The sequence below is a fragment of the Nylanderia fulva genome, unplaced genomic scaffold (genome assembly GCF_048542155.1).
Source record: "Nylanderia fulva isolate GAGA-0341 unplaced genomic scaffold, ASM4854215v1 Scaffold87, whole genome shotgun sequence".
NCBI classification, from domain to species: domain Eukaryota; kingdom Metazoa; phylum Arthropoda; class Insecta; order Hymenoptera; family Formicidae; genus Nylanderia; species Nylanderia fulva.
In genome coordinates this window covers 268956-294696 of record NW_028190993.1, presented here as the reverse complement: position 1 = coordinate 294696, position 25741 = coordinate 268956, and the positions used below count along the sequence as shown (strand labels likewise).

The 25741-nt window shown below is 26.0% G+C and overlaps 3 protein-coding genes across 4 annotated transcripts; 1 reads left to right on the top strand and 2 right to left on the bottom strand.

The window, feature by feature from the left end:
* Positions 1-34: 34 nt before the first annotated feature.
* Positions 35-9630, bottom strand: LOC114928272 (lipase 3-like). Of its 2 annotated transcripts, none has more exons than XM_085489534.1 (8): positions 9532-9623; positions 9021-9202; positions 7642-7822; positions 7381-7495; positions 6747-6990; positions 2427-2579; positions 1900-2127; positions 35-483 (listed from the first exon to the last, which is right to left on the bottom strand). In XM_085489534.1, the coding sequence occupies exons 1-8, from the start codon at positions 9548-9550 to the stop codon at positions 310-312; spliced, it is 1296 nt and encodes a 431-aa protein (XP_085345660.1). In that variant the 5' UTR covers positions 9551-9623; the 3' UTR covers positions 35-309. The 2 variants fall into 2 exon arrangements, with proteins under 2 accessions (XP_085345660.1, XP_085345661.1); XM_085489535.1 differs by lacking the exon at positions 35-483 and adding an exon at positions 490-555 and having other exon boundaries at positions 9532-9630.
* A 2038-nt stretch (positions 9631-11668) lies between these two features.
* LOC114934769 (lipase 3-like) lies at positions 11669-19804 on the bottom strand. The gene is made up of 7 exons (XM_085489543.1): positions 19618-19804; positions 18019-18199; positions 17621-17735; positions 16373-16616; positions 15716-15868; positions 15355-15582; positions 11669-13989 (listed from the first exon to the last, which is right to left on the bottom strand). Exons 1-7 carry the CDS (start codon positions 19780-19782, stop codon positions 13834-13836), a joined length of 1242 nt encoding a protein of 413 aa, XP_085345669.1. The 5' UTR covers positions 19783-19804; the 3' UTR covers positions 11669-13833.
* A 3607-nt stretch (positions 19805-23411) lies between these two features.
* On the top strand, positions 23412-25210 carry LOC114944879 (lipase 1-like). Its single transcript, XM_029320929.2, has 3 exons — positions 23412-23645; positions 24441-24668; positions 24975-25210. Exons 1-3 carry the CDS (start codon positions 23412-23414, stop codon positions 25149-25151), a joined length of 639 nt encoding a protein of 212 aa, XP_029176762.1. The 3' UTR covers positions 25152-25210.
* Positions 25211-25741: the final 531 nt, after the last annotated feature.

Here is a 25741-nt window from a genome sequence, read left to right as displayed (position 1 = left end):
TCTACTTATACAAAAAAAGATCAAGATATCGATATCTGCTCCAAATCACAATTTTATTTAAAAATATCTTGTGGTGTAAATACTGTGTTACTTTTGTCCCCGGTCTCCTCTACTTATTAGCTTTAGTAAAGGCAGAAATGAATAATTATATATATAATAATACATATAATTAAATTATATAATATATATATAGTTAATTATATATATATATAAATTAAATATATATAATTAAATTATTTAATTAAATAATTTAATCAACTAAGATTCAAATAATATAATATTTATCTATTATTTTAGCTATTAATGTTATCACTTTGTAGATGTAATATTATTTGGATTCTCCCTTATGATCTTGAGAATTCTTTCGTACACAAGTTTTCGCGCATCCTTGGCCCATACAAAGTCTATGTGATTAAAATTGGGAAACGGTATTTCATACAGGTCCATTAAGTTGGGTAACATACGGGACAATCTCTTCGAATCCTTGAAGAAGTATTTGGCGTGTTATTGTGTGCCACTTTTGTTTAAACTATTTTTTTGTTTTCGTGTACGAAGCTTGATTTATATATACAATTTTAATGCAAATCAATCTCCACTGTACAAGTCGTCTAATTTTAATCACTCACTCCCAAAAACTTTTTTATTTTTTATTGTACAATAATTCAAAAATTGATTGTTATTTGTGCATAAAAGTGTTAAAATAAGATTATCAAAAAATAAATACTTTACGAAATATATATTTCATAGTATATCAGACTTAAATATGAAATATTTCGTAAACTCTACATTTTTTATCATTTTTATTCTTATAACTTTTTATGCCAAAAATTGCGAGGAATCGATTTATATACACATATATATATATATATATATATATATTTTTTTTTATTTAAAAAAACAAATGATCTTGAAAAATGCTTATTAGAAAAAAGTCTGCAGAGCCATTCTCTGACTTCAAATCAAATAATTTTTGTATGAGACATTTTGTTATGCAATCAAAAATAAAAAAGTTTTTGAGGAGTCAGCGATTAAAATTGGACTCCTTGTATACAGGGTGTCCCAAAAAGATCGGAAAATCTCGAAAAATATACGTTTTACAGAAAAAAGTTTTAGACAAAAGTTGTAGAGTTTAAAAAAATTGGGTGACGTTATCAAGGTCAGAATAGGGTCACCTTGAATTTCTTAAATGGACCTCTATATTTTTTATTACATATTCTTGTAGCTTACCTCGAGAACTTTTCAAAACACTATAATTAAGTTATTTTTTATAAAGTATTTTCTGAATTACAAAGCTTGAAAGTTACAGTTCTGTGAAAGGCTTGCCATAATTACAATTCTAACAAATCTAAAAAATGAAGACGAATGGAAGAAAGAGTCCATATGTAAAGAAGAATGCGGAAAAACCTTCACTAATTCAAGAGATCTCAATCAGGAACAATAATAAAGTTTACGATAAATGTTGAAGAATGCGGAAAAACCTTCACTAATTCAAGAAATCTTAACCATGAACAATAATAAAGTTTACGATAAATGTTGAAGAATGCGGAAAAACCTTCACTAATTCAAGAGATCTCAACCATGAACAATAATGAAGTTTACGATAAAATTTTTCAATTGCGATAAATAATTAGTTTGTACTGATATCATACAAATACGTATAACATTTTTGATCATCTAATTAGAACTACATTGTAAAAGTACTTTAAATTTTCAAATGTGACCCCTAAAAACCAATGAAAACTTTCATTAGATTTTCGTCTTAATAATGTAATGATTTATTCAGCAACTCATCTTATGCAATATGAATATATTTTTCAAGATTTTTATCTAAGGGTCTGACCTTTTTGGGACTTTCTGTATATTTTCATTATTTAAATATCTATTTTTTTCGTTACTTACTACGGGATCAACCATCCAGTCGTTTTTGGAGTAGAACAAAGCCATTGGTATCCTGATATTTGCTATATCGTATTCCGGAGGTTCCACCGAATTGTACATCAGCAGATTTTCCTCGCGATCATAGTCATATTCGCGAAACTTGCCCGATTCAATTTCTTGAACGAAGTGCACCAACGTCTTAGCCGAGGTACCGGCCGGATAGTGACTCAAGATGAGGGGCAGCAAAGTCTAAATAAGGAAGACAACAAGACATGTACGTAAAATCCGATGTATTTGATGTATGATTAATGCATGAGCAAAAAATAAAAAACAAAGAAATGTAATTATAAAAGTAAAAAAAATTAAGCATTTGCTCTCTTTTTGAATAAACACTGGAATTTATTTGTATATTTTATATAAAAAAATTAAAATAACAAAATAAAAAAATGAAATTTAAGAAAATTAAAGAAAAAATTAATAATGCTCTCTCCTTTGGAAAAAATCGTGCGAATGTCTATGATAACGACATTCACAAAATTATTACTCACGTAGTCAAGTTGTTCACGATCGAAACCAAAGATCAAAAACAACATATTAGCACAGAACTCTCTGTTGATGTTCTGATCGCAGTAGTTTCTTATGATAGATCTTAAAAAGTCATCTTGTAGAAATTCACCGTAAAAGAAAGTATCCATCATCATCTTCAATCAAAGCTCTCTTATTAGTAGCTGTAGTAAAATTATTATTAATAACTGTAATAAAAACAGGACACAAAACGTGAATAAATATATAAATTTTTGAATATTTAGAATAAATTTGTTGAAAAATTTTGTATTTATTTATATTTTATTAAGAGAAAAATCTCTTTTTTAATTAATATCTTTTTTCATTTATATTGATAGTGATATCAGTATATCAACATTATATTGCATTATTATATTTTAATGTCAATAATATAATTTTAATATCATTAATTTTTTTTAAATAATGATATTTCTATATATTTTATATATATATATATATATATATATATAATAAATTTTGTTATATAAATTATCAAGAGACACGGTAGTGTCTCGCGACCAGTTAAGGGCGTAGCGGAGACACCGTGTATCTTAACGCGAGTCGGACATTTGAGTCTTTATAATATTTCGAATCCTCAATAATGGCTGAAGCAATCGAGTTTATACTAGACTTAATCGATAGATTGAGTTTGAATTATATAATAAAAGTGTCTTTATTTCTGCTCTACGTGATTTGTAAGCAGAGATATATAAATGCAAAGTCGAAATATGAAAAATTTCTATTAAGAAACGTCCCCGTCATTATCATCATCGACCACGCATACATAGTTGTATCGTGTTACACGTATTCACACGTATACAACACATGCGCACACATATATCACACGTACACAACACATGCAAGATGCATGTAGTGGTAATTTTGTCCATCTCGCACGTTTTACAACAGATGGCGATAGTGGCGCTCCGCCATATCGGCAGCGTGCGGGGTTATGTTGGCTAACTCTCTCTCTCTCTCTCTCTCTCTCTCTCTCTCTCTCTCTCTCTCTCTCTCTCTCTCTCTCTCTCTCTCTCTCTTTCTCACACACACACACACACACACACACACTCTCTCATTCTCACTCACTCACTCACTGTTCGTCTTGTGTACTTATTTAGTACATTCATGATTAAACATCTATATGCATTAATGTGAAATTTACTTACAATTAGTTTACTTGAAATATTCAATCTCTAAAGTGTTTATCTTATAAGATAGACAAAAAAATCTGAGTAAATAATAAGAAAAAAAAACAAGGATTATTATTGTCATAATTTTTTATCAATTAAGTACTCTCAACTATCCAATAAATAAATAAATACGTACAAATGTGCGCGCGTGTACACACATACACATATTGATATATTAAAGAGATTGAAGGAGAGGAAGGAGAAGATAATAATTTAAATATTCACATATATTTTCAAATATTATATATGAATTTATAGTTTACATATCTAATTAATAATGAATTTCTAATTATATTAAACATATCAAAATAAAGACATACATGTATTTATCAAATGAATAAAATTATTGAATACAGACTTAAAAAATTTATTAAACATAGACTTAAAAAATTAATTAATTAAACATATTCCAAATTTAGAAAAAATAAACTTTATTTATATATGCAACAGCTTTTTAAACTAAATTTTTAAATTCTATTTTATATTAGACAATTATCTCAATCAACATCTACGTCCACATTAGCTGCACTGCAGACTACCTCTACAGCCACATTATCTGCTCCGCGGATATAGCGTTATGCCAATACGATACATTACATGTACTTACTTACTTGCCTTTACTGTACCAACTCTTGTTCTTTCCACGTAATCATGTTTTTACAGTTATCGTTTGCTGTATATCTTCCAGCAAACTTTATTTCGTGTGAAGTGTATTTAATTAATTAAATCTCTGCGAAAGATTGAGAAGATGAAGGGATAATTCAAACTATGAAGACATGGTTACATGGAAAAGACAAGAGTTGATACAATAATAAAGACATACATGTATTTGTATCCTGCTGGCATAAGGTTATAGAAGTTGATTGAGATTGAAAAATAATAATGAAAATAATAAAAAAAATAAAGACACATGTATTTGTATCGTGCTGGCATAAAGTTATAAAAGTTGATTGAGATTGAAAAATAATAATAAAAATAATTAAAAAAAGGAAATATTCAATCATCATTTAAAAGCATATTTGAAATCTGTAGAATAAACAGTTTTTGCAAAAAATGTGGAGCATTTGAGCTCTAGTAAGTCTAAAAATAAATGTAAACATCAATTAATAATAACTGATGTTATATATATATTATATATATAAACCAATTTGTTGCAATATTCACTATAAAAGGTTGTAAGGGTAAGATGGCTAAAAGTGAATAATTTAAAAGATAGTTAACATAATTTTACATAAACTGAAATATTTCATAAAATAAAATATTTGTAATATTTCGAAGTTTATGTAAGATTATGTAAAAATTATACCTTTACAACTTTTTATAGTAAATATTGCGAGGAATCGATTTATATGAGAAAAATTAAGGTAATTCTATTTTGAAAATATAAGTGACCTTTAAATAACCTTGAAAATCGCCGTTTAGGAAAAAGTCTGTGTCAACTTTTTCTTTTTCGAAATCTTGCAACTTTTATCTAAATTTAATAGAAAATGTATAAAAAATGCTCGACATTAGTACACACACACACACACACATATGGGTAAATTTATATAAATAGGGTGCTTTAGGAGGAATGATCAGGATTCTAGGATATGATTGTACACATCATTTTAAGCAAAGAAGTTTAGATAAACATGTTTAATAATTGTTCTATTCCGGTCATAAAAATATACAAAAATGAATGATATAATCTCTAAAAACTCACCTTTAAAAAAAGGTAAAAAAAGGCGACCAGTTAAGGGCACGCCATTAACAAAAATTATCCATTGCAAACCCATGTAGAATCCTATCCTATTGCAAACCCATGTAGAATCCTATGAAAAATTAATCATTGCAAACCCATGTAGAATCCTAGGCAAAATTAACCATTGCAAACCCATGTAGAATCGTACCCATTGCAAACCTATGTAGAATCCTATGAAAAATTAACCATTGCAAACTCATGTAGAATCCTATGAAAAATTAACCATTGCAAACCCATGTAGAATTGTATTAAAAATTATCCATTGCAAACTTATGTAGAATCCTACATTGCAAACCCATGTACAATAGAATTGTATGAAAAATTATCGATTATAAACCCATGTACAATCGTAACAAAAGTAATGAAATAAAAAAAAAATTGCGCCAAGTGAAAGTAGAAACTTGTACCAGTGGAAAATTAAAGTTGCAGACATATATAGAGTCGTATAATGAATCAGTAAAAATTTAAATTTGCAAATGTAGAATCGTACCATAAAAAAACTTATCTTTTAGAAAAAAAGATAAACAAGATGCCAAGTCCATGCGCCATGTGAAAAAGAAATAAAAAAATTTTAGTTAAAAAAACTGGGAGCGCTGCTAAATAATATTCTAACAATATTAAAATTAAATTGTTACTTTTAAACTCATTACAGTTAAAATATGTTTTGTGTTTAAATTAATTAATGTTACTTTAAGGTGCATTGTAATTTTGAAACTTAGCAGCGCGCCCAGTTTTTTTAACTAAAATTTTTTTATTTCTTTTTCACATGGCGCATAGACTTGGCATCTTGTTTATCTTTTTTTTTAAAAGATAAGTTTTTTTATGGTACGATTCTACATTTGCAAATTTAAATTTTTACTGATTCATTATACGACTCTATATATGTCTGCAACTTTAATTTTCCACTGGTACAAGTTTCTACTTTCAATTTTTTTTTTATTTCATTACTTTTGTTACGATTGTACATGGGTTTATAATCGATAATTTTTCATACAATTCTATTGTACACGGGTTTGCAATGTAGGATTCTACATAAGTTTGCAATGGATAATTTTTAATACAATTCTACATGGGTTTGCAATGGTTAATTTTTCATAGGATTCTACATGAGTTTGCAATGGTTAATTTTTCATAGGATTCTACATAGGTTTGCAATGGGTACGATTCTACATGGGTTTGCAATGGTTAATTTTGCCTAGGATTCTACATGGGTTTGCAATGATTAATTTTTCATAGGATTCTACATGGGTTTGCAATAGGATAGGATTCTACATGGGTTTGCAATGGATAATTTTTGTTAATGGCGTGCCCTTAACTGGTCGCCTTTTTTTACCTTTTTTTAAAGGTGAGTTTTTAGAGATTTATTACTTTACCTGAATCTCCCTCCTGAAGGCGCCTAAATATCGTGCTGGACTTTGCATATGGTTTACAAAAATTGCTGGTGCAAGGTTGATTATCATTCGTATCATTTGAACCATTTCCGGACGCTTTGATGCCATTACAAAAAAAATGGTTGAGCCCATCGAATGTCCAATGTATGCGTGCAATGGTTGCGACGTCATATTCGTGATAAATGTAATTATCGCGGGCATATCGTAGATACCCATTTCGTTAAAACTGATGAAAAATTCAATTTATCATAAAATATGTTAATATATATATATATACATATATATATTATATATATATATATGTTAATATATATATATATATATATATATATATTGTTAATATATATATATATATATATATATATATAATATAAATAATATATACAATATTTATATTGCACCGAAATTTTACACAAAGAATTATTTACATAAAGGAATTAAGAGAGAAATAGTATTATAGTGTACTGACATATCACAATGTGAAATAGTCTCGAAACGATACATTTTCAAATCAAATATTGTTTAAAAAAAAAGAACAAGAAATATATGTAATTCTTGTAATATTTATAATGTCTAATATCTGTCTAAGTAAATCATTTTTAATGCGCGCGAATACCTAAAATTCCAAAATTTTGGGTCTGACGTAGATAGAGAAATGTGCTTTCTCGAGTGAGTACTACCACGAATATTGCCCAACCAAACATCGTATCCCTGATCCGCTAATAGGTAAGCTGAAAAAATGTTTACAATATTTATCACATAACTCATTTTTTTTATACAATATCTCATATATTATACATATAATATTAATTTCCAATTTCTTAATGCATTTTTAGAAATATATGCATCATTTTAGCTATTGATTAAATAATCATACGTAATGCATTGTTTTTGCCAAGAACAAGCCAATCAGCGGAGCTAGCTAAAAGACCATGTTGCACTAATATAGGTAAAGAATTTTTGCCACCTGGGATACGATATAACGTCAAAAGATAGCCATCTTCTGTCATTATAACGTGAGTTTCCACAGGATAGCCTTCCTTTCTTATCATCTCTGGCTGAAAGAAAAAAATTAGTACAAAAGGAGATAAAATTGATCTAAAGTTGAAATAAATTCGTGCAACAAAAAATGCATATAATATTTATTTTGGAATAAATTTTCGATTCTCTAGAGTATGAATAATATAGATATAAAAAATAGATAAACATGAAGAGTTAACGTAAAATAATAATTATGAAAAATATATAATTTAAAATAAAATTAAATAATTTTAATTTAATATGATTACAATATAATTTTCAGATAAACTGCAGAGTAGTTATATCGCAGAATATGAAACTCGAGAAAAATTTATTTAAAAACTCAGTTTAGAGAAGATTAGATTCTCACGTTTATCTTTTAAATTACTGTATTAAAAATTAATAACTATTTTTAATATATATTTTATTATTATATTAGATATAAATATACAATGTGTCCCAGACCTACGTTTCACGTTAATGAGAGATTCCTGAGGCGATTTGGAGAATATTTTTTCTCAGCGAAAATATCGATAAAGGTAATCATTTTTTTAATGTTTGCAATTTTTGAAATCATATATCTTTGTAAATATATATAAGCCTTAAATTAAAATTCTATTAAAGTAAACTTTATCTGAAATTAACTAAAAATTTAATTTTGGTTATAATCAATTTTTACAAGGCTGCTTAGTTTACAAAAAAGTTTTTATTTTTAATCATTTATAACTCGAAAATTATTGATGCCTAGACATTTTCGCTGAGGAAAAATCATCTCCAAATCACCTCAGAAATTTTCCATTAATGTACGGTAGGTCTGCGACACCCTGTATATATTTATTTTTAATTAATTTTTTAAATTATTTTAAACAAACCACAAAAAGTATTATTAAAGTGAGAAACATAATGACATATATATATATATATATATGTGTGTGTGTGTGTGTATGTATTACACATATTATTATATATTTTAAGATAGAAAGAAAGAAGATTTAATTGAATAGTATTAATAAAGAAATATTAAATTAGTTCTTAAAAAGAACAAAGGTAGAGATACTATTTTTTTATATATTATTAAAGACAATGTATAATTTAGCAGAATTAAAATTTTAATTTTGAATAAAAATGGTAATTGCGTGTATATCCTTTTTTTATCATTTTCCAACAGCAGCAAAGAAGTTTAATTAATCAAAATAATGAAGATTTTAATCTTTGTTTTTATGAATGCAAACTCACTACACTGAGAATATCAGAATTAAATTCGGTGTTGTTCGACCAATTCCAGCTGATCTCTCTTATTTCATTAATAAACGGACTTAGCTCGTTTATCCTTTCCGATGACATCTGTGCCGCACTAAGATGACCACAACAGAATAACAGTAAACATATGATCCCGATCAATCTCATTGCATCGATGACTGAGTATAGACAGAAAAGAAAATGAAGAAATTATTAAGAATTTTCCGGAATATCAAGAAATATGTTATTGAAAAAAATTCACACGCGACAGCGAAATGAGTACGACTGCGAAGAACTGCTCTTTGTACGCTACTTTTAAAATAAATCGTCGACCGTTTTTATCAAAAAGAAAAAAATTAAGTATACTTATTATAGACATTACGTTATTATTGTCTTACGATTATTAAACATTTTGAAAAATATTCAAAAGATAAAGTTTCCGAGAGTTACACACATACAAAATCTTTAATACCTAAAAATTAATTCTACTGTAATTTTTAATACTTACGACTTCGAATTATTTGCATTTTTAACAGAAAACTTTGAAATTAATGAATATTTTTGTAATGCTTATTTTACAATTATTAAGTTTTTGTATTTTTATTATAAACAGATTATATATATTTTTTATATTTATATTTAATTTTTAATAACTTTAAAAAACACAAATTTCATCTTTTAATAATTAGTAATTAGTTTTCCGGACAATATACATATATATGTTATAAAAAAACAAACACACGAAAGCGATATAAATACGAGTGACGACTGCGAGTAACTACTTCTTATATCACTACTTTTAAAATGAACCTTCGCTTTGTGCTTATGACTACGTTTCTATCAACTAGAAGAAAAAAAAAGATTGTACTGTGTTATTAATATTCATATTTATACAATTATTAAACATTTTTAAAAAATATATATGCAAATATATGCATATATTACTTCGATTTTTATCATTAGTATAAGCTTGTATGATACACAAGTATGAATTGTATGAATTGCAATAAAATCTTTTTTTTAATATATGTAGATGTATTTTTTTTGTAATATATAATATATAGCTAAGAAAATGTTCTGATTGTATCTTTTATATGTAATGCTTATGACTTTAAATAGTTTGCATTTTAAATAAAGATTTCTTTTTAATATAACTTGATTATACTATAATGGAATATTTAGTTTTAATGCCTATATTTTACATTTATAATATACATATATTGTGCTAATTTTTTAAATTTATTATAAACAAAAGATTACATCTTTTTATTTATTTTTTATTTGTTTTTTTCATTATTTTAAACAGATTGTATCTTGCAATTATTTATTAATTTTATTTACTTTAATTACTTTTTAATGCTTATAATTTTGAATTATTTGTATTTTTTTAAGATTTTCTTTTAATTTTGAAATTTGAAAAAAATGTATCAAACTCTGTTTTATTTTTATAACATTTATTTTACTCACTATCTAGTATGTGACGTCCTACTTAGAATTACATTATCCTTGAGCTACAGTACATTATCCAATGACTCTACAGCTCAGAATGAGCCTTGACTTGATGCTCTTTAGTATATACACAAAAGAAATCTAGTTCACTTCATTAATTCCAGTCAACTCACATAAATTCCACTTTTCTATTGTTGTATTCTATCTCTCGGTGATCGACGATGTTTGATTCATTAAATCTCGATGATATTTTTTATGTTTTTTTTTATGTTTTATCTTTTTCAACAGCAAATAAGAAATATTTTATTGTTTATGTAATTTTTTTTGTCGACCTTAACTTATATATGACGTATATTTTTCTTTTCTTTTTATTACATATGTATTTTCTTGTTCTTCATTATATATATGTCAATTTTTATAGTTGCAATATGTAAAGTGATTCTTAATTTTAATTCTTACATTTTCACTAAATTAATGATTACAGCTCTCATCAATCGTAGGCCTTATTAAAGGTTTAACGTGTAATATTTATCTTATTAAAACAAACGCGCGCACTATTTTTCGATTTTATATTAAAAAAATGATATTTAAAGACAAATAAAATAAAGTTTGTTTAAACTCAATTAATATTTTTTTACAGAAATCAGCTGATTAAAGAGTTAGTTTGCTAATTAAATTTTGAAACAAAACTAAATTTTTAAAGAATAACAAATGGGCAGAGAGCACATACACGATCTTGATGTAAATTGTAATAAATTAATGACAGCAATCAATTGTCAAACGTTTCAGTTATATTATTTAACCATCTTTAATTACAAACTAGAAATACAATAATTGATATTAACAAATAATCAGATAAATAAAAATAATTAAGTTACCTTTAAACAGCAGTGATATCACTAAAAAAACAACGATCTATGTCGATATGTTCAACGGAATTAAAGTCACTTGGTGAAAACAATTATATTTAGAGGCACCGACAAAACTAAAAGAGAGGGGAGTCAAAGGGGAAAGGGAAAAGAAAAAGAGATAAAAATAAATTACAAGAATTAAAATAATAATGTTGTAAACAATGTGTTTTAATATTTTTTTACAAAAATAAACTGATAACTGTCAAGAAATATTAATCGAGTTTAAAGTACTATAATTTATTATTTAAAACGTATTATTATTTTTTAATTTTTATTACATTCTATTATTTTTAAATTTAATTAACAAATTAACGCTTTTCTCAGATGATTTATTCTGTCAAAAAGTATTAATAAAATTTGTACCTTATTCGTAATTAATATTCTTTGACAGAAATCAGCTGATAATTGTCAAAAATATTAACCGAATTTAAAGTACTATAACATACTATTTTACAAATATTATTATTTTTATTTTTATTACACACTATTATTTTAAAATTTAGTTAGTAAATAAACGCTTAATCAATTAATTTCTATCAAAAAATATTAATAAAGCTTAATTTTGTTATTTTTATCGAAAATTTTACTTGAGACAATAAATTTTACTTGAAGCAATATAGATGTATATACAGAGTGTCCCGCAACGTGATGTCCACACTAAAACTATGTATTCTTGGTGTCATCCTAACAATAAGTCAAAAAATCTTAATATACATATACCCTTAAGTCAATTGTTTTAAAGTTACAGTAAAAACACAAAATTGCATAAAATAAGTATTATTTTTTAAAGATAATAACATTATTTATTGAACGATAATATTAAATAATAATAATTAACTACTTTATAAACTATGCGGTAAAGTAAGTCATAAAGGTGCTTTTTTCGCACTTGTGCGGTAAGTCGTACATTAAATCGTTTAGAAATAAGCCGCTTTTTGCACGCTAAACAGCAATCAAAAATCGAACCTTTTTGACTGGCATTATAAAAAACAATTACCTGCGTTGTCATAGTAAAAAAATAAATAATAAATAAATGTGTAAATAATATTTGAAAATTGTAAATAAAAGTAAATAATTACTTTTGCATTTTCTTTGCCATAACTTTAAAACAATTGACTTTAGGGCATATGTGTATTAAGACTTTTTGACTTAGAATGACATCAAAAATACATAGTTTTAGTGTAAACATCACGTTGCGAGACACCCTCTATACATAATATAAATATGCCTTATAGATAATTTTACTATTTCAATAATTATCGAAAACGCGTCTCAATTTTCCTATATTATTCTATATTAACATATTTACATTTTCCTATATTTTTGAATATGTTCTTTTATTTTTGGATAGTTTTAATCACTGACAGCGACAATTATTTTCTTTATAATTAAGATCGAGTATATTGTTGCATTTCAAATGCTTATATGTTCTATTGTTGATTAAAAGATTTATTAATATTTTCCTATATTTTTAAACACATTTCTTTTCATTTTCAAAGAGTTTAAATTATTATTAATGACATTAATTAATTTTTTCCAAATTTTAGAGTCGTCGTTTAGATACCATAATATATTAAGTTATTTAGTAGTAGCTACATGTTTCTTCAATATTTTTATTATCAAATAGAAAATGGAGATCGCATTTAAAAATATAGATAAACATTAACAAAATGGTATTCCGTTTGACTATAAAAAATATTTAAAAAAGATATGTTATAACTTAATGTTGATAATGGTGACCCTTAAACTATTCATTATTATCATCGCTAATAATTAAAACTTTATAAATAATAAAAGAGCACATTTAAAAATATAAAAATCTTTAATAAAATAGTCCTTTAAAAAAAAAATAAAAAATATAGAAAAAATACGTGACGTTACGTAACTTAGGGACAAGTCACAACTGTCCGGAACCGATTTGATTCTCCTTCAAATATGTTGTTAAATACACAGTTGTGACATGTCCTTTGTTATAGTACTTGTCTTCAAGTTTAGAGAAAACTTATTATCGCCTCTAATGATTAAAAAAATGAAAAAGCATGTTTAAAAATGTAGAAAAACAAAATTAAATGGTTTTCTACAAGATAATATAAAATTTAAAAAAAAGCACGTAACAAATTTCGAGATATATACTTGATCTTTAAATTAAAAAATAATTAATTATTATTGTCAAAAATAAATGAAAAATAAAAGAGCGTGTTTAAAATTATAGAAACAATTATCACTATTAAGATTAACATTTATTACTCTTAAACTGACTTGATGCGAACTATATGGAAATTATTATAATTGATCTCGATCACTATATATGGTAATTACATACGTGAAAAAAAGCAACACGCAATATATATCTCGATTTCACACACTTCTCGCATTTACTTATTTTTTTCATAAGAAAATTATTTATTATCTTCATTATATCGATGTAGCATTATATTGTAGACATAACATTAAATGTTCCCCTCTCTGATAATCTTGAGAGTTCTTTCGTACAAGAGTTTTGGCGCATCCTTGGCCCATACGAAATCCAAGTGATTAAAATTGGGCAACGGTACTTCATATATGTCCTTTACGCTGGGTAGTAAATAGAACGCTCTCCTCACATCCTTAAAAAAAATATTTTCGCAAATTGTTGTGCGCCATTCTTTTTAAACTATTTTTCCGTTTTCACGTATATAAAGCTTGATTTATCGTAAATTAATCTCTACTATAATATATGTATATATGTATATAAAATATTGTAGTTACAGTCAATTACCTTGAAAATAGATATAAATCGTTTAGAGATCAATCTACACTGAGAAAAAATTAATAAATATGTATTTCAATACTGCCTTATAAATTATTTATTTGAAACAAATAAATATTTATCTGTTTTGAACAAAATTTTCTTATATCAATTAAATATACATATATTCTTTCACATTAAATAAATATTATTAGTTTCATATAAATAATTTATAAGGTAATATTGAAATAAATATTTATTCAAATTCAATAAATTTTTTCAGAGTGGTTTTGTTTAAATGGGACTATTTTATTTTTTTCATATAAATCGATTTTTCGCAATATTCGGCAAAAATTATAAAAATAAAAAGTTATAAAGATGGTTAAAAATGAATAGTTTATGAAACATTTTATATGTTAATTCGACAATTTCATATATTTTAATAACAATTATATTTTAATCTTACGGAAACTATGACATAAAATGTGTAAAATAAATGTTCGATAATCTAACTTAATACTTTTATGCAAAAAATAATGTAAGGACTCCATTGATGTAAAGAAAACACATAGTTCTCTTTAAAAAAGCATATAATTTGCAACTAGCAGCTATATACGACCTTGAAAAACGCCACTCAAAGACAATTCAAGGTCACGATATTATATCTCCCTCAAAACCTTCCAACTTTTATATAGAACATTTTTTTCGAAAATAGCTTCTTTCCAAGAAAATTGACTGTAACACTTAAATTAAAACATTCTATATATAATATATATATTTCCAATATTTAAACATTTATTTTTTTGTATTACACGTGCAGGCAAAGTGGCACTTTGTATGCGTGTTTTCTGTGCGGAAAGCGGCCGATTTCCCACGCCGCCATCTAACGGCGACGCGGTGAGTGAATAAGCCGCATTCAAAGCCATTACCTATGGCTGAGCCGCGTTCAAAGTCATTGCCTACGGCTTCAGCCGTAGACAATGACTTTGAACGCGGTTATTCCCGCACCGTGCCGTCGCAAGATGGCGGCGTGCGATTGGCCACCTTGCGCACAGAAAACGCGCACAAAGCCACTTTGCCTGCACTTGTAATACAAAATATCGTGTGTATCAAGTGCGAATTGACAATTGTTTTCTCGTGTGGGGTGGTCACACTCGCCTTCGGCTTGTGCGTTCATCTCCCGCACTCGTGACCAATTGTCAACTTTCCGCACTTGATACACAATATACTATTTATTACTTACAATAGGGTCGACCAACCAGTCATTGTTGCCGTAGAACATAAAGATTGGTACCGTGATCTTCGATAGATCGTATTCCGGAGGTTCCACCGAGTTGTACATCAGCAGATTTTTCTCGCGACCGTAGTCATAAGAGCGAAACTTTCTTGATTCTATTCCTTGAACGTAATGTAGCCATGTTTTATACGAGGCGCCGGAGGGAACGTGATTCATGATAAGAGGTAATAGAGTCTAATAAAAGTCAAAAAGGACAATAATATGGAAGCAAAGTCCGATCCAAAGTGCAAAGTAAAATGTGTTCGAATAAACTTCGATTGCGACGAAATTGTATAATTAATTGTATAAATAGAATTATATTACTTACATAATTGAATTGTTCGTGATTGAAACCACCTATTGTAAATGCCACGTTGAGGCAAAACCTTTGATTGGAATAATTCCGATTGCAGAATTCTGCAAAATATTGAAACAAACTTCTATCCATTAATTCGCCATGAAAGAGAACATCCATTATTATCTGTAATCGAAGGTCTATTGTATATTATATCGTGATCTATGAGACTTGCCATTATTTTATTTCTTTATATTTATAATTTTGAGAAAATAAATAAATTTCCAAGCATTTTCTAATTTTATTTAATAAATTGAAATACTTTATAGATTCAATTATATGACAGAGACGAACAATATACATACATATATATATATATATATATATATATGTATATTGTTCGTCTCTGTCATATAATTGAATCTATAAAGTATTCATATATATATATATATATATGTATGTGTATGTATGTATATATACATATATACAGAGTGTCCCAGAACTGGCGGAAAAGTTTTTAATGGCAGATTCCTCGTATCATTTGGATACGATTTTTCCTTAGTAAAAATGTTGAGAGAAGCCATCATTTTTAGCATGTTCCCAATTTTTGTTATTATGTATCTTTATAATCAAGTCTTATAATTAATTTCTATTAAAGCAAACTCTACCTTAATCTTTATATTACTTTACCTTAATCTTCTTAAATAAGGGAACGAGAATTATTATCGGGCTTTTCATATGGTCCATAAAGGTAGTCGGCGAGAAGCTGATCATCAATCGCATTTTTTCAACGATTTCCGGACGCTTTGATCCCATTATATAAAAACTGGTTGTGCCCATCGAATGACCAATGTACGCGTGCAATGGTTGCGATCTCATATTCGTAATATATGTAATAATCGCGGGTAAATCATACGTACCCATTTCGTTATAGCTAATAGAAAATACAAACAATATAACGTCATAAATATGCATATTACTACATATAATATATACACTCATATTTATAAATATATGCAAAGAATATGTATAGTAACAAAAATGTTCTTTTATCAGAAAATAAGCATTTATTTTTTTGGCAAATTCCTGAAAACATGCTGCTTTTCGGAGATCTGTTTTTTTTTATTTTATTTTTATTTTTAAATAAGAATATAAATACTTAATTATAATAAAATTACTAAAATTACTAAAAACGCAAAGAATTATTTATATTGGCACAAAAAACTAAGGAATATCAAATGCTCTATATGATTCATATTAACATATTAAAAAATGAGATATCTCGAAAATGATACATTTCTGAATATTTTGCCGAAAAATTAAGATAAATATTTTCTTTATAAGATTTACAGTAATACTTTTATGTATATTTTACCCATGTGAAATATACTACATACTTATTATATGTAAAGAGTATCTTTAGATAAGTGCAATTTAAAATAATGCTGCATTTAGATATATAAATATACATATAAAAATATATATCAATACACTCACTCCAAAAAGAAGCTGTACACTTAAAATTTGGAAAAAATCACCAAATTCCAAATGACGATAATTTCATAAATAATAAAGACAGAAAGATTTCTAAAAAATAAAAATAAAGCTTGGAATCTCTTTAAGAATTTATTCATTTCAATGCTGCGAGATATTAAAAATAACGGATTATTTTCATTTTTTTTAAATCTTTCTATTTTTATTATTTACAATGTTATTGTTATTTGAAATTTGGTGATTTTTTTCCAAATTTTAAGTGTACCGCTTTTTTTAGACTGAGTATATATAAATATATATATTATATATAAATAAATAAAAAAAATATATATTTGTATATATAATTATATATGTATAAGTGATCATATATAAATCAATCTAGTTGTTGCGTTTTTTATTATGTCATTTTCAAAGTCATTATTTTGATTTTATGTGTGTACATACCTGAAATCCCAAAATGTTAAATTCGACGGAGATAAAGAAACATGCGTTCTTGAATAGAGATTACCACGAAAATTTCCCAGCCAAACATCGTATCCTTCATCCGCTAATAGGAAACCTAGCATGTGAAAAAGAAACATTCTTATTACGTAACTTATAATTATTTTACACATATATATAACATTATATTATTTTATATAAGATTGTATAATATTTTTGAATGCTTCGCTACAATCGAAATAAAAGAGTCTCGGGATATATCAGCATTAATAAAAGATAATTATCTTTTATTAATGCTGATATATTCCGAGATAAAGATAATTATCTTTTATTAATGCTGATATATCCCGAGACTCTTTTATTTAATATAAGTTTTTTATAAATTATAATTATATTCGTACCGAGTGCTTTGCCTTTGCCAAGAACGAAAAAATCGGCGGAACTACTTAAAAGACCATGTATTAGTAATACTGGTAGAGAGCTGTTACCACCTGGGATACGATGTACCGTCAAAAGATAGCCATCTTCCGTCGTTACAACGTGAGTTTCTGCGGGATAACCTTCATTTCTTATCATCTCCGTCTGAAAGAGAAAATTGAGTACAAAAGGAAATAAAGTAGATCTAAAAAAAAAAACAAAAAATATGGAAGAAACGTTTTTTTTTTGGTTTTTGTTTTCGATAATTTTTCTCGAAAAATATAGAAAAATATTTTTTCTTTAGATTATTTAATTTAATGCTGGCTGGATTATTATTGCGGACGTAGGGGCTTTTATAATTCCTAAGAATGATTAGTTAAAGATGAAAATACATATATAGGTATAGTTATAACTTATAACATGTATAATAAAACAAAACAAACATAAAAATTGAGTAAATTGACTTTAATCATTTATTTTTACATTAAAAATAATAAAATTTTATAAAATAATAATATAAAATAAACAAAAATATTGTAGTGTTATAAGTTGTAACACATTTGTGACTTAGACAATATCATCACATATGAAATAAAATGAACATAAATAACGTAAAACGTAATACAAATACAACTAGTAGTTTCATTTTTATCGCTAGGAGCGCCACTTTTGCATTCCAATATTTTTCTGTTTTTTTTCCGAAAAAAACAGTTTTTTGTGGCTTTTTTTATAAAATATATTTTTCCTGCTTTTTTATAACACTAGATCTAAAGTTGAAATAAATTGAAATTTGTGCGACAAAATATACATAACATTATTTTCAAATAAATCAATTATTTTCTATAATATAAAATATATAAGTATAAAACAAATTTTTAATAAACATGAGGAGTTAATATAAAATAATTATAATAAATAAAATATAATTTAAAAATTAAATCAAAGTATAAACATTAGTTTTAATTTAGATTATAAGGTAATTTGAAAATAATAAAATTGCTGGGGATGGTTCTTTCATAAAATATGAAACTGATAAACTGAAATTAACTTAAATATTAATATTCCTTTTCATACTTATATTTTGAATTACTACATTTAAAATTATAATGACTACTTTAATGTGTATTTTGCAATTATAATATATATATATATATATATATATATATAATATATATATATATATATTATATATAAATATATATATATATATATATATATAGATTGTATGTATGTATATTTTTTAAAATTATTTTAGACTGCAATAAATATTATTAGAGTAAGAAACATAATACCATGTATAAATTTTATATATATTACATATGTATGTTAAGATAGAAAAAAGATTTGCGTTAAATAATATTAATAAATAAATATATTGAATCGCCTCTTGAAAAGGAAGAAAATATATAAATAATATTTTCTTTATCATTAAAGCATAATTTTGCAGAATAAAAATTTAAATTTTGAGTAGTACTTGCATGTATATAAGATCATTTTTAATCATTTTCTGACAACATGGAAGAAGTTTAATTAACCTAAATAATAAAAATTATTTTTAATTGTTTTTATGAATGTAAACTCACCGTACTGGGACCATCAGAATTAAATTCGATGTTGTTTGGTCGATTGCTAGTCTTTTTTATTCTCTTAATGAGCACATTTAGTTCAGAAATCATTTCCGGTAACGTCGATGTCGCACTTAGAAAACCACAAAATAACAGGAAACATATAATCCCGATTAATCTCATCGCATCTATGATTTCATAAACAGAAAAAAAATAAACAAGTCAAGAATTTTTTGGAATATCAGTATCTAGATATGTCATCGCGAAAAAACGAACCTGACCGCGAAATGATACGATTGCGAGTAACCGCTCTTTACTAAAATCTTATATAAAGAATCCTTTATATATAGTATTCTTCTCTTTTACACGCTCCTTTCAAAATGAATCGAATTGTATTTGTGATTATTTTTTGTCAACTCGAAAAAGAAAAAAGATATAATATTATATCGCGTTATTAGTATTCATAGGCTTATTAAATTTTTGAAAAAAATGTATGTTAATTTATTTTGATTTTTATCGTTAACTTTGATGAATTGTAATGTGACCTTTTCGTTAACTAATATAGGTGTATTTTCTTCGCAATAGCTAAAAGTAGCTAAAAAATATTTTGATTGTATCTTTTAATCTTTACGATTTCAAATGATTTGTACATTGAACAGATATATTTTTTAACGGAAATTTTAATGGAATTAATGGAACGTTTTATTTTTAACATCTATTTTACAATTATAATATAAATAAATTGAATATATTTTTTTTAATTATTGTAAACCAAAGATTGCATCTATTTTTTTAATAATACTTAATAGTTTTAAAAAATTAGATTTTTTAATTACTTATTAATAAACATATTATAACTTTAATTATATACTTATTAATATACTTACGTCTTTGAATGTGCACTTTATTATGTGTGCCAGACGTACCTGGAATTTTCTTTCTCTTTATCATAATTGTCAATCATAATATTAATATGTCAAATGGTTTTCATAAAGGATATAAATACAAGATAAAAAACGCAAATAATAATAGTGATCGGTAATAAAATAATAATAATCAGTTTTTTTCACAAATGATTAAAACACGTCGAGAAAATATGTACAATATATTCTATATATAAATTTATATATATTTATATATATAATTATATTTATAAATAATATTTCTGCGGTAAATTTGAATGATTCGTAAATACGTAGATAAATTGAAAAGGATATGTGTTAAGAAACGTAAAAGTCAATCAGCTTTAAAATTATATACATTACTTAACATTTATTTGTCCTTATATTGTTTAAACTTTATATCTTTGTTATATTGTACATTTTTATGATTGCAATAATTTATTATTCAAAACGATTGCTTATAAAATCGTATTACGCATCTACACTAAATAATACTAAAATATTACTAATGAAACTAAATTAATAATAATACTAATAATATTAATTTATTAATAATAATAAATTAATAATAAAAAATGTTACAAATGCTAAAATATTAATAATAATACTAAAATATTATTAAAGTCTCATAAATGATATTAAAATATTGTTAGTTTGCGTTCTATTGAAAATTGATCATATTCAACATTACTAAAAATTTACTGTGCGATATTTATCATGTATTTTGATTGCTGACGTAATATCAATATTCAGATTTTTCTCTCCATAAGCTTAAATACTTTCTTGTATATAAATTTGGGCGTAGTCCTTGGCCCACAAAAAATCCACATGATTAAATTTTGCCTAAGGCATTTCGTAAATATTTCCTACATTAGGCAACGCGTGATAGAGCCTTTGTTACATCCTTAAAAAATGATCTAATAAATAAATTATCGCAAAATTTTCACATTTCCACCGACAAGAATAATTATTTTTTAAATTTTATTTATTTGTTTTAACGTTTTTCCTACAATTCTACGTACAAAACTTGACTCATTTATAAACAAATTAGCGCGAAATCAATATATCTCTCTCTCCTCTCACATAGTTTTTTCTAAAAAAAAATTGTTGTAATTCTCTTCTTAATTCTATTACGAAATTTGACTTGATATATAATACAATTAGCGCGAATTAATTTATGTTTCTTTCTCTCTTTCTCTCCTACGTGATTTATCCGCTCATGCATTCTTTAGCTACTCACCGCGATATTAATTATCCAGTCGCAGAACCGTAGACGAATGCGATTGGTACCGTGATGATCGCCAGAATGTAGTTTGGAGGTAGCGGCGAAATACTTCAACATATTTTTCTCACGACAAAGACTATAAGACTCCGGCCGGGCAATGCTTTGGCCAAACAGCCACTACAATCTGAAGTGGCTGTTGATAATAATCCACAATCTGAGGTGGCTACTGACAATCCACAGCCTGCAGTCTTAAAAGAAATGGAAAGAGATAAATTGCAACGTAAGTATCCATATTTATAAATATTTTTTTCTATTCATTTATCTATATAACCGTGACCTACTTTCACTTTTATGGATTGATTCCCTTATAATATCAGAAATCTATGTATATTCTTTTCACAGTAAAATATATAGAATATATCTGTAATAAATTAATAATTTTTATTTATCTCTTTCTTTAAGACACACGCTCTCTCTTTCTCTCTCTCTCTCTCTCTCTCTCTCTCTCTCTCTCTCTCTCTCCTCTCTCTCTCTCTCTCTCTCTCTCTCTCTCTCTCTCTTCTCTCTCTCTCTCTCTCTCTCTCTCTCACTTTACTTTTTTAGATAAATATCTATAAATTAATATATATATAGAGATATATTTTCATTAAATAGATATATATATATATATATATATAGTAAATACATATTACGTATAATTTAAATATAAAAATTACATATTAAATCATACATTAGAAATAGATATTAATATAAATTATTATGAAAAAAAAATCAATGAAATAAATCATTATGAATTCATATTTTCACATATCAAATTTTATTTTTTTTTATTTTTCTTATTCTTCTTCTCATCATTACTTATATCTTTTCGTTTCTTATCTTTTTTCCCTTCTTCTTTCTTTATCTCCTGATTTTTAAATTCAATTAGTGCTTGTAATAAAATGTCATCGAGCCCATCTTCAAGCACTGAAATTTTTAAAAATTTAATTAGATATCTATATGTATAATGTAGATTTATATAGATATAATTAAAAGATATTATGCAATTAAAATATATATTAAAAAATTTTAAAATTTTAAATTAATTATTATTAATTTTTATTTACCGTTTCTAAATTCTTCCATTTCTTTGCCTTGTTGACATTTCATCCGTGCTGTCTTGCTCATCATAATGATTCAGTTCATTGATATTGTAACGGCTTCACTACTTATGTTATTCTAAAAAAATACATAGAATATATATCTACAATTAAATTAATAATCTCTCTCTCTTTCTTTAAGACACACACGCTCTCTCTCTTTCTCTCTCTTGGTGTAACACTTGAAAAAACCGCATCGTCGCTATCTCCAAAATTTTTGCAACATTTTGATACCATGTGTTCAGAAATATTGCAAAAAAAGAAACATACTCTCCTCTGAGGAAAAAAAAATTAAAAAATTTAAAAAAAAACCCCACAACAGCCACCTCCGAAAAATTTGCAACATTTTAGTACCAATTTCATGAAAATCGGTCCACAAATGCGGAAGTAGTTCGCGTATATACATACAGACAGACGGTGCTTATATATAAAGATACTATTGTAGTCTCAGATTTTTAAATATATATATATATATATATATATATATATATATATATATATAAACATATTTTATGATGAATCAAATTTTCCATTAGTTTTAATGAGATGGGCATCTACGACATATCCGCGATGATTACATTTATTACTAATATGAGATCGGAACTATTGCATACATACATCGGTCATTCAATGGGTGCAACCAGTTTTTATATAACGGCGTCAAAGCGTCCGGAAATCGCTCAAATGGTGCGAATGATGATCAACCTTGCGCCAGCGGTTTATACAAACCATATGCAAAGTCCAATACGATATTTGGTCTCCTACAAAAAAGAATTACAGGTAAAGTAATATGTAAAGCTATTGTGTTACATGAAAAGAATTCATTACCATATAATAACTGTTTATAACAATATTTCTTTTTGTCAACAAAAGAAAATTAGGTATATTATGTTTTATTTTTACACTATAAAATATGTATGTATATAAACACATCCCTAGAGAATATCATTTTTTTAAAAATACTATTCTTAAGAGGATCCTAAACGTTTTGGCCGCAATCTGACGGGTGCTTTGAGAAGTCTTGTTTTTTTTTCCTTTTTTGTCGACAAAGAGTAATGGGATTTTTCTTTCACGGCAAACTTTTGCCGGATAATTTCTTGAGATCTATCATAAGAAATAATTGCGATCAAAATAAAAATTTCTGCAACAATGTGATATCTATGATTTTCGGTACTAATCGCGAACAGTTTAATCACGTAAGTAATAATTTTGTGAATGTCGTCATCAAAATACAGGTACATGATGATTAAAGTCGTTTCGTCCCGTGATTTGTATGATCACGCTTCAAATTATAATGTAAATTGAATATTAATATTTTGATCAAATAAATTTTTAATATTTAAAATTGTTAATATATTTCCATAATATAAAATTTTGATAATATAAAATATTTTGATAATAGAAATTCTATCAAGTACTTATCGTTTGATTTCGACAATATTCAAATATTGTTAAAAAAATAACAAAAATATAAATAAATTCCCAGTTATTAATGAAAAATAAAAATATGTTTCTTGCATTTAAAAAAACTATAGTCATCTTATTCTACATGTTATGTTTTTTTTTTTTACTTAGACTCTACTGCCCGTCATCTTCAGTTACTTTCCGGCCGGTGCCTCGATTAAGACGACGGCGCATTTCGCTCAGATAATTGAATCGGGCGAGTTTCGTCAATATGACTACGGTCGCGCGAAAAATCTCGTGATATACAACTTGGTGGAGCTTCCGGAATATGATCTAGCGAATATCACGATACCAGTTGCTTTGTTCTATTTCGACGATGACAAGTTGATCAGCTCGATGGTAGGTAACGAAAAAATCTGAAATATTAAGTATTTTATATTTAAAATTTAATTTGTTTTTATAAAAGTTTATATTTTATATTAAAAAATATATTAATGTATAAAAATAAAAAAACTATATATGTATTATACAATTATATTTTTTTTATTACTTTTTTACTGTTTTTTAAAAATTGATGTTCAAATAAAAATACATATGCAATAGAGATTAATTTGTATATTTGTTATGCGTTAAATTGTATATAAAATGAAACAGAAAAGAGTAGTAGTTTTTGTGTAAAATAACACGTGAAAACGATTTTTCAAGGATTTGAAGAGGTTGTCCCATGTATTACCCAACGTAATGGACTTATATCAAATATCGGAGTCCAAATTTAACCATCTGGACTTTTTATGGGCCAACAATGCGCCTCAACTTGTATACGAAAAAATTTTCCAGATTATGAGAGAGGAGAATCCAAATAATATTACATCTACGAAATAATGATACGTCGATAATTAAAATAATAGATAAATGTTACATATCTTTACTAATAAATACGATTTATGACAGTTCAGGAATTATTAATTCAATGAAACATAAATTTATTATACTTTAATATTATTTACAATTTAGAGTAGAACTAATTAGTAAAAATGAGAATTAAGAATAATATTGTAAGGATAGCTACAATATAATACATAAATATAATAGAAGTTAATATAAAGATGAAAAGACATGATAAGTGAATAAATATAATTTAAAAAAACAATTTGTGCAAGAATTTTAATACGTTTATTGATCCATTTATTATATTGTAAACACATAATTTTCTCTTTGCATTATACAATCGTTTCTGTCAGAAACAGATGAAATAAATAAAAGACTTTGCTTTTGTTTTTTCGTTAAAGAATTTTTTTGACAAACAATAAATCTTTTTGACTATTCAAAAGATTATAAGAAAAAAGGAAAGAGGCTTAGGATCATTTGAAAAAAATTATTCTCCCGAGTTTCTCAGAAATTTTATCGTCTGCAAAAAAAATGTTTAAAACGAAACAAAGGCACATCTGTCTTTTGTTCATTTTATTTACTTT

Coding starts and splice junctions, on each gene's coding strand:
- LOC114934769 (XM_085489543.1), bottom strand. CDS start 19,782: ATGAGATTAATCGGGATTATATGTTTCCTGTTATTTTGTGGTTTTCTA. Junction 18,200..19,617: donor ATTCTGATGGTCCCAGTACG/GTGAGTTTACAT, acceptor TTTCTCTTTCAG/ACGGAGATGATAAGAAATGA. Junction 15,583..15,715: donor ATCACGAACAATTCAATTAT/GTAAGTAATATA, acceptor GACTTTTATTAG/ACTCTATTACCTCTTATCAT.
- LOC114928272 (XM_085489534.1), bottom strand. Junction 7,823..9,020: donor ATTCTGATATTCTCAGTGTA/GTGAGTTTGCAT, acceptor TTTTTCTTTCAG/CCAGAGATGATAAGAAAGGA. Junction 7,496..7,641: donor TGGCAAAAACAATGCATTAC/GTATGATTATTT, acceptor ACATTTTTTCAG/CTTACCTATTAGCGGATCAG.
- LOC114944879 (XM_029320929.2), top strand. CDS start 23,412: ATGGGCATCTACGACATATCCGCGATGATTACATTTATTACTAATATG. Junction 23,646..24,440: donor CCTACAAAAAAGAATTACAG/GTAAAGTAATAT, acceptor TTTTTTACTTAG/ACTCTACTGCCCGTCATCTT. Junction 24,669..24,974: donor ACAAGTTGATCAGCTCGATG/GTAGGTAACGAA, acceptor CGATTTTTCAAG/GATTTGAAGAGGTTGTCCCA.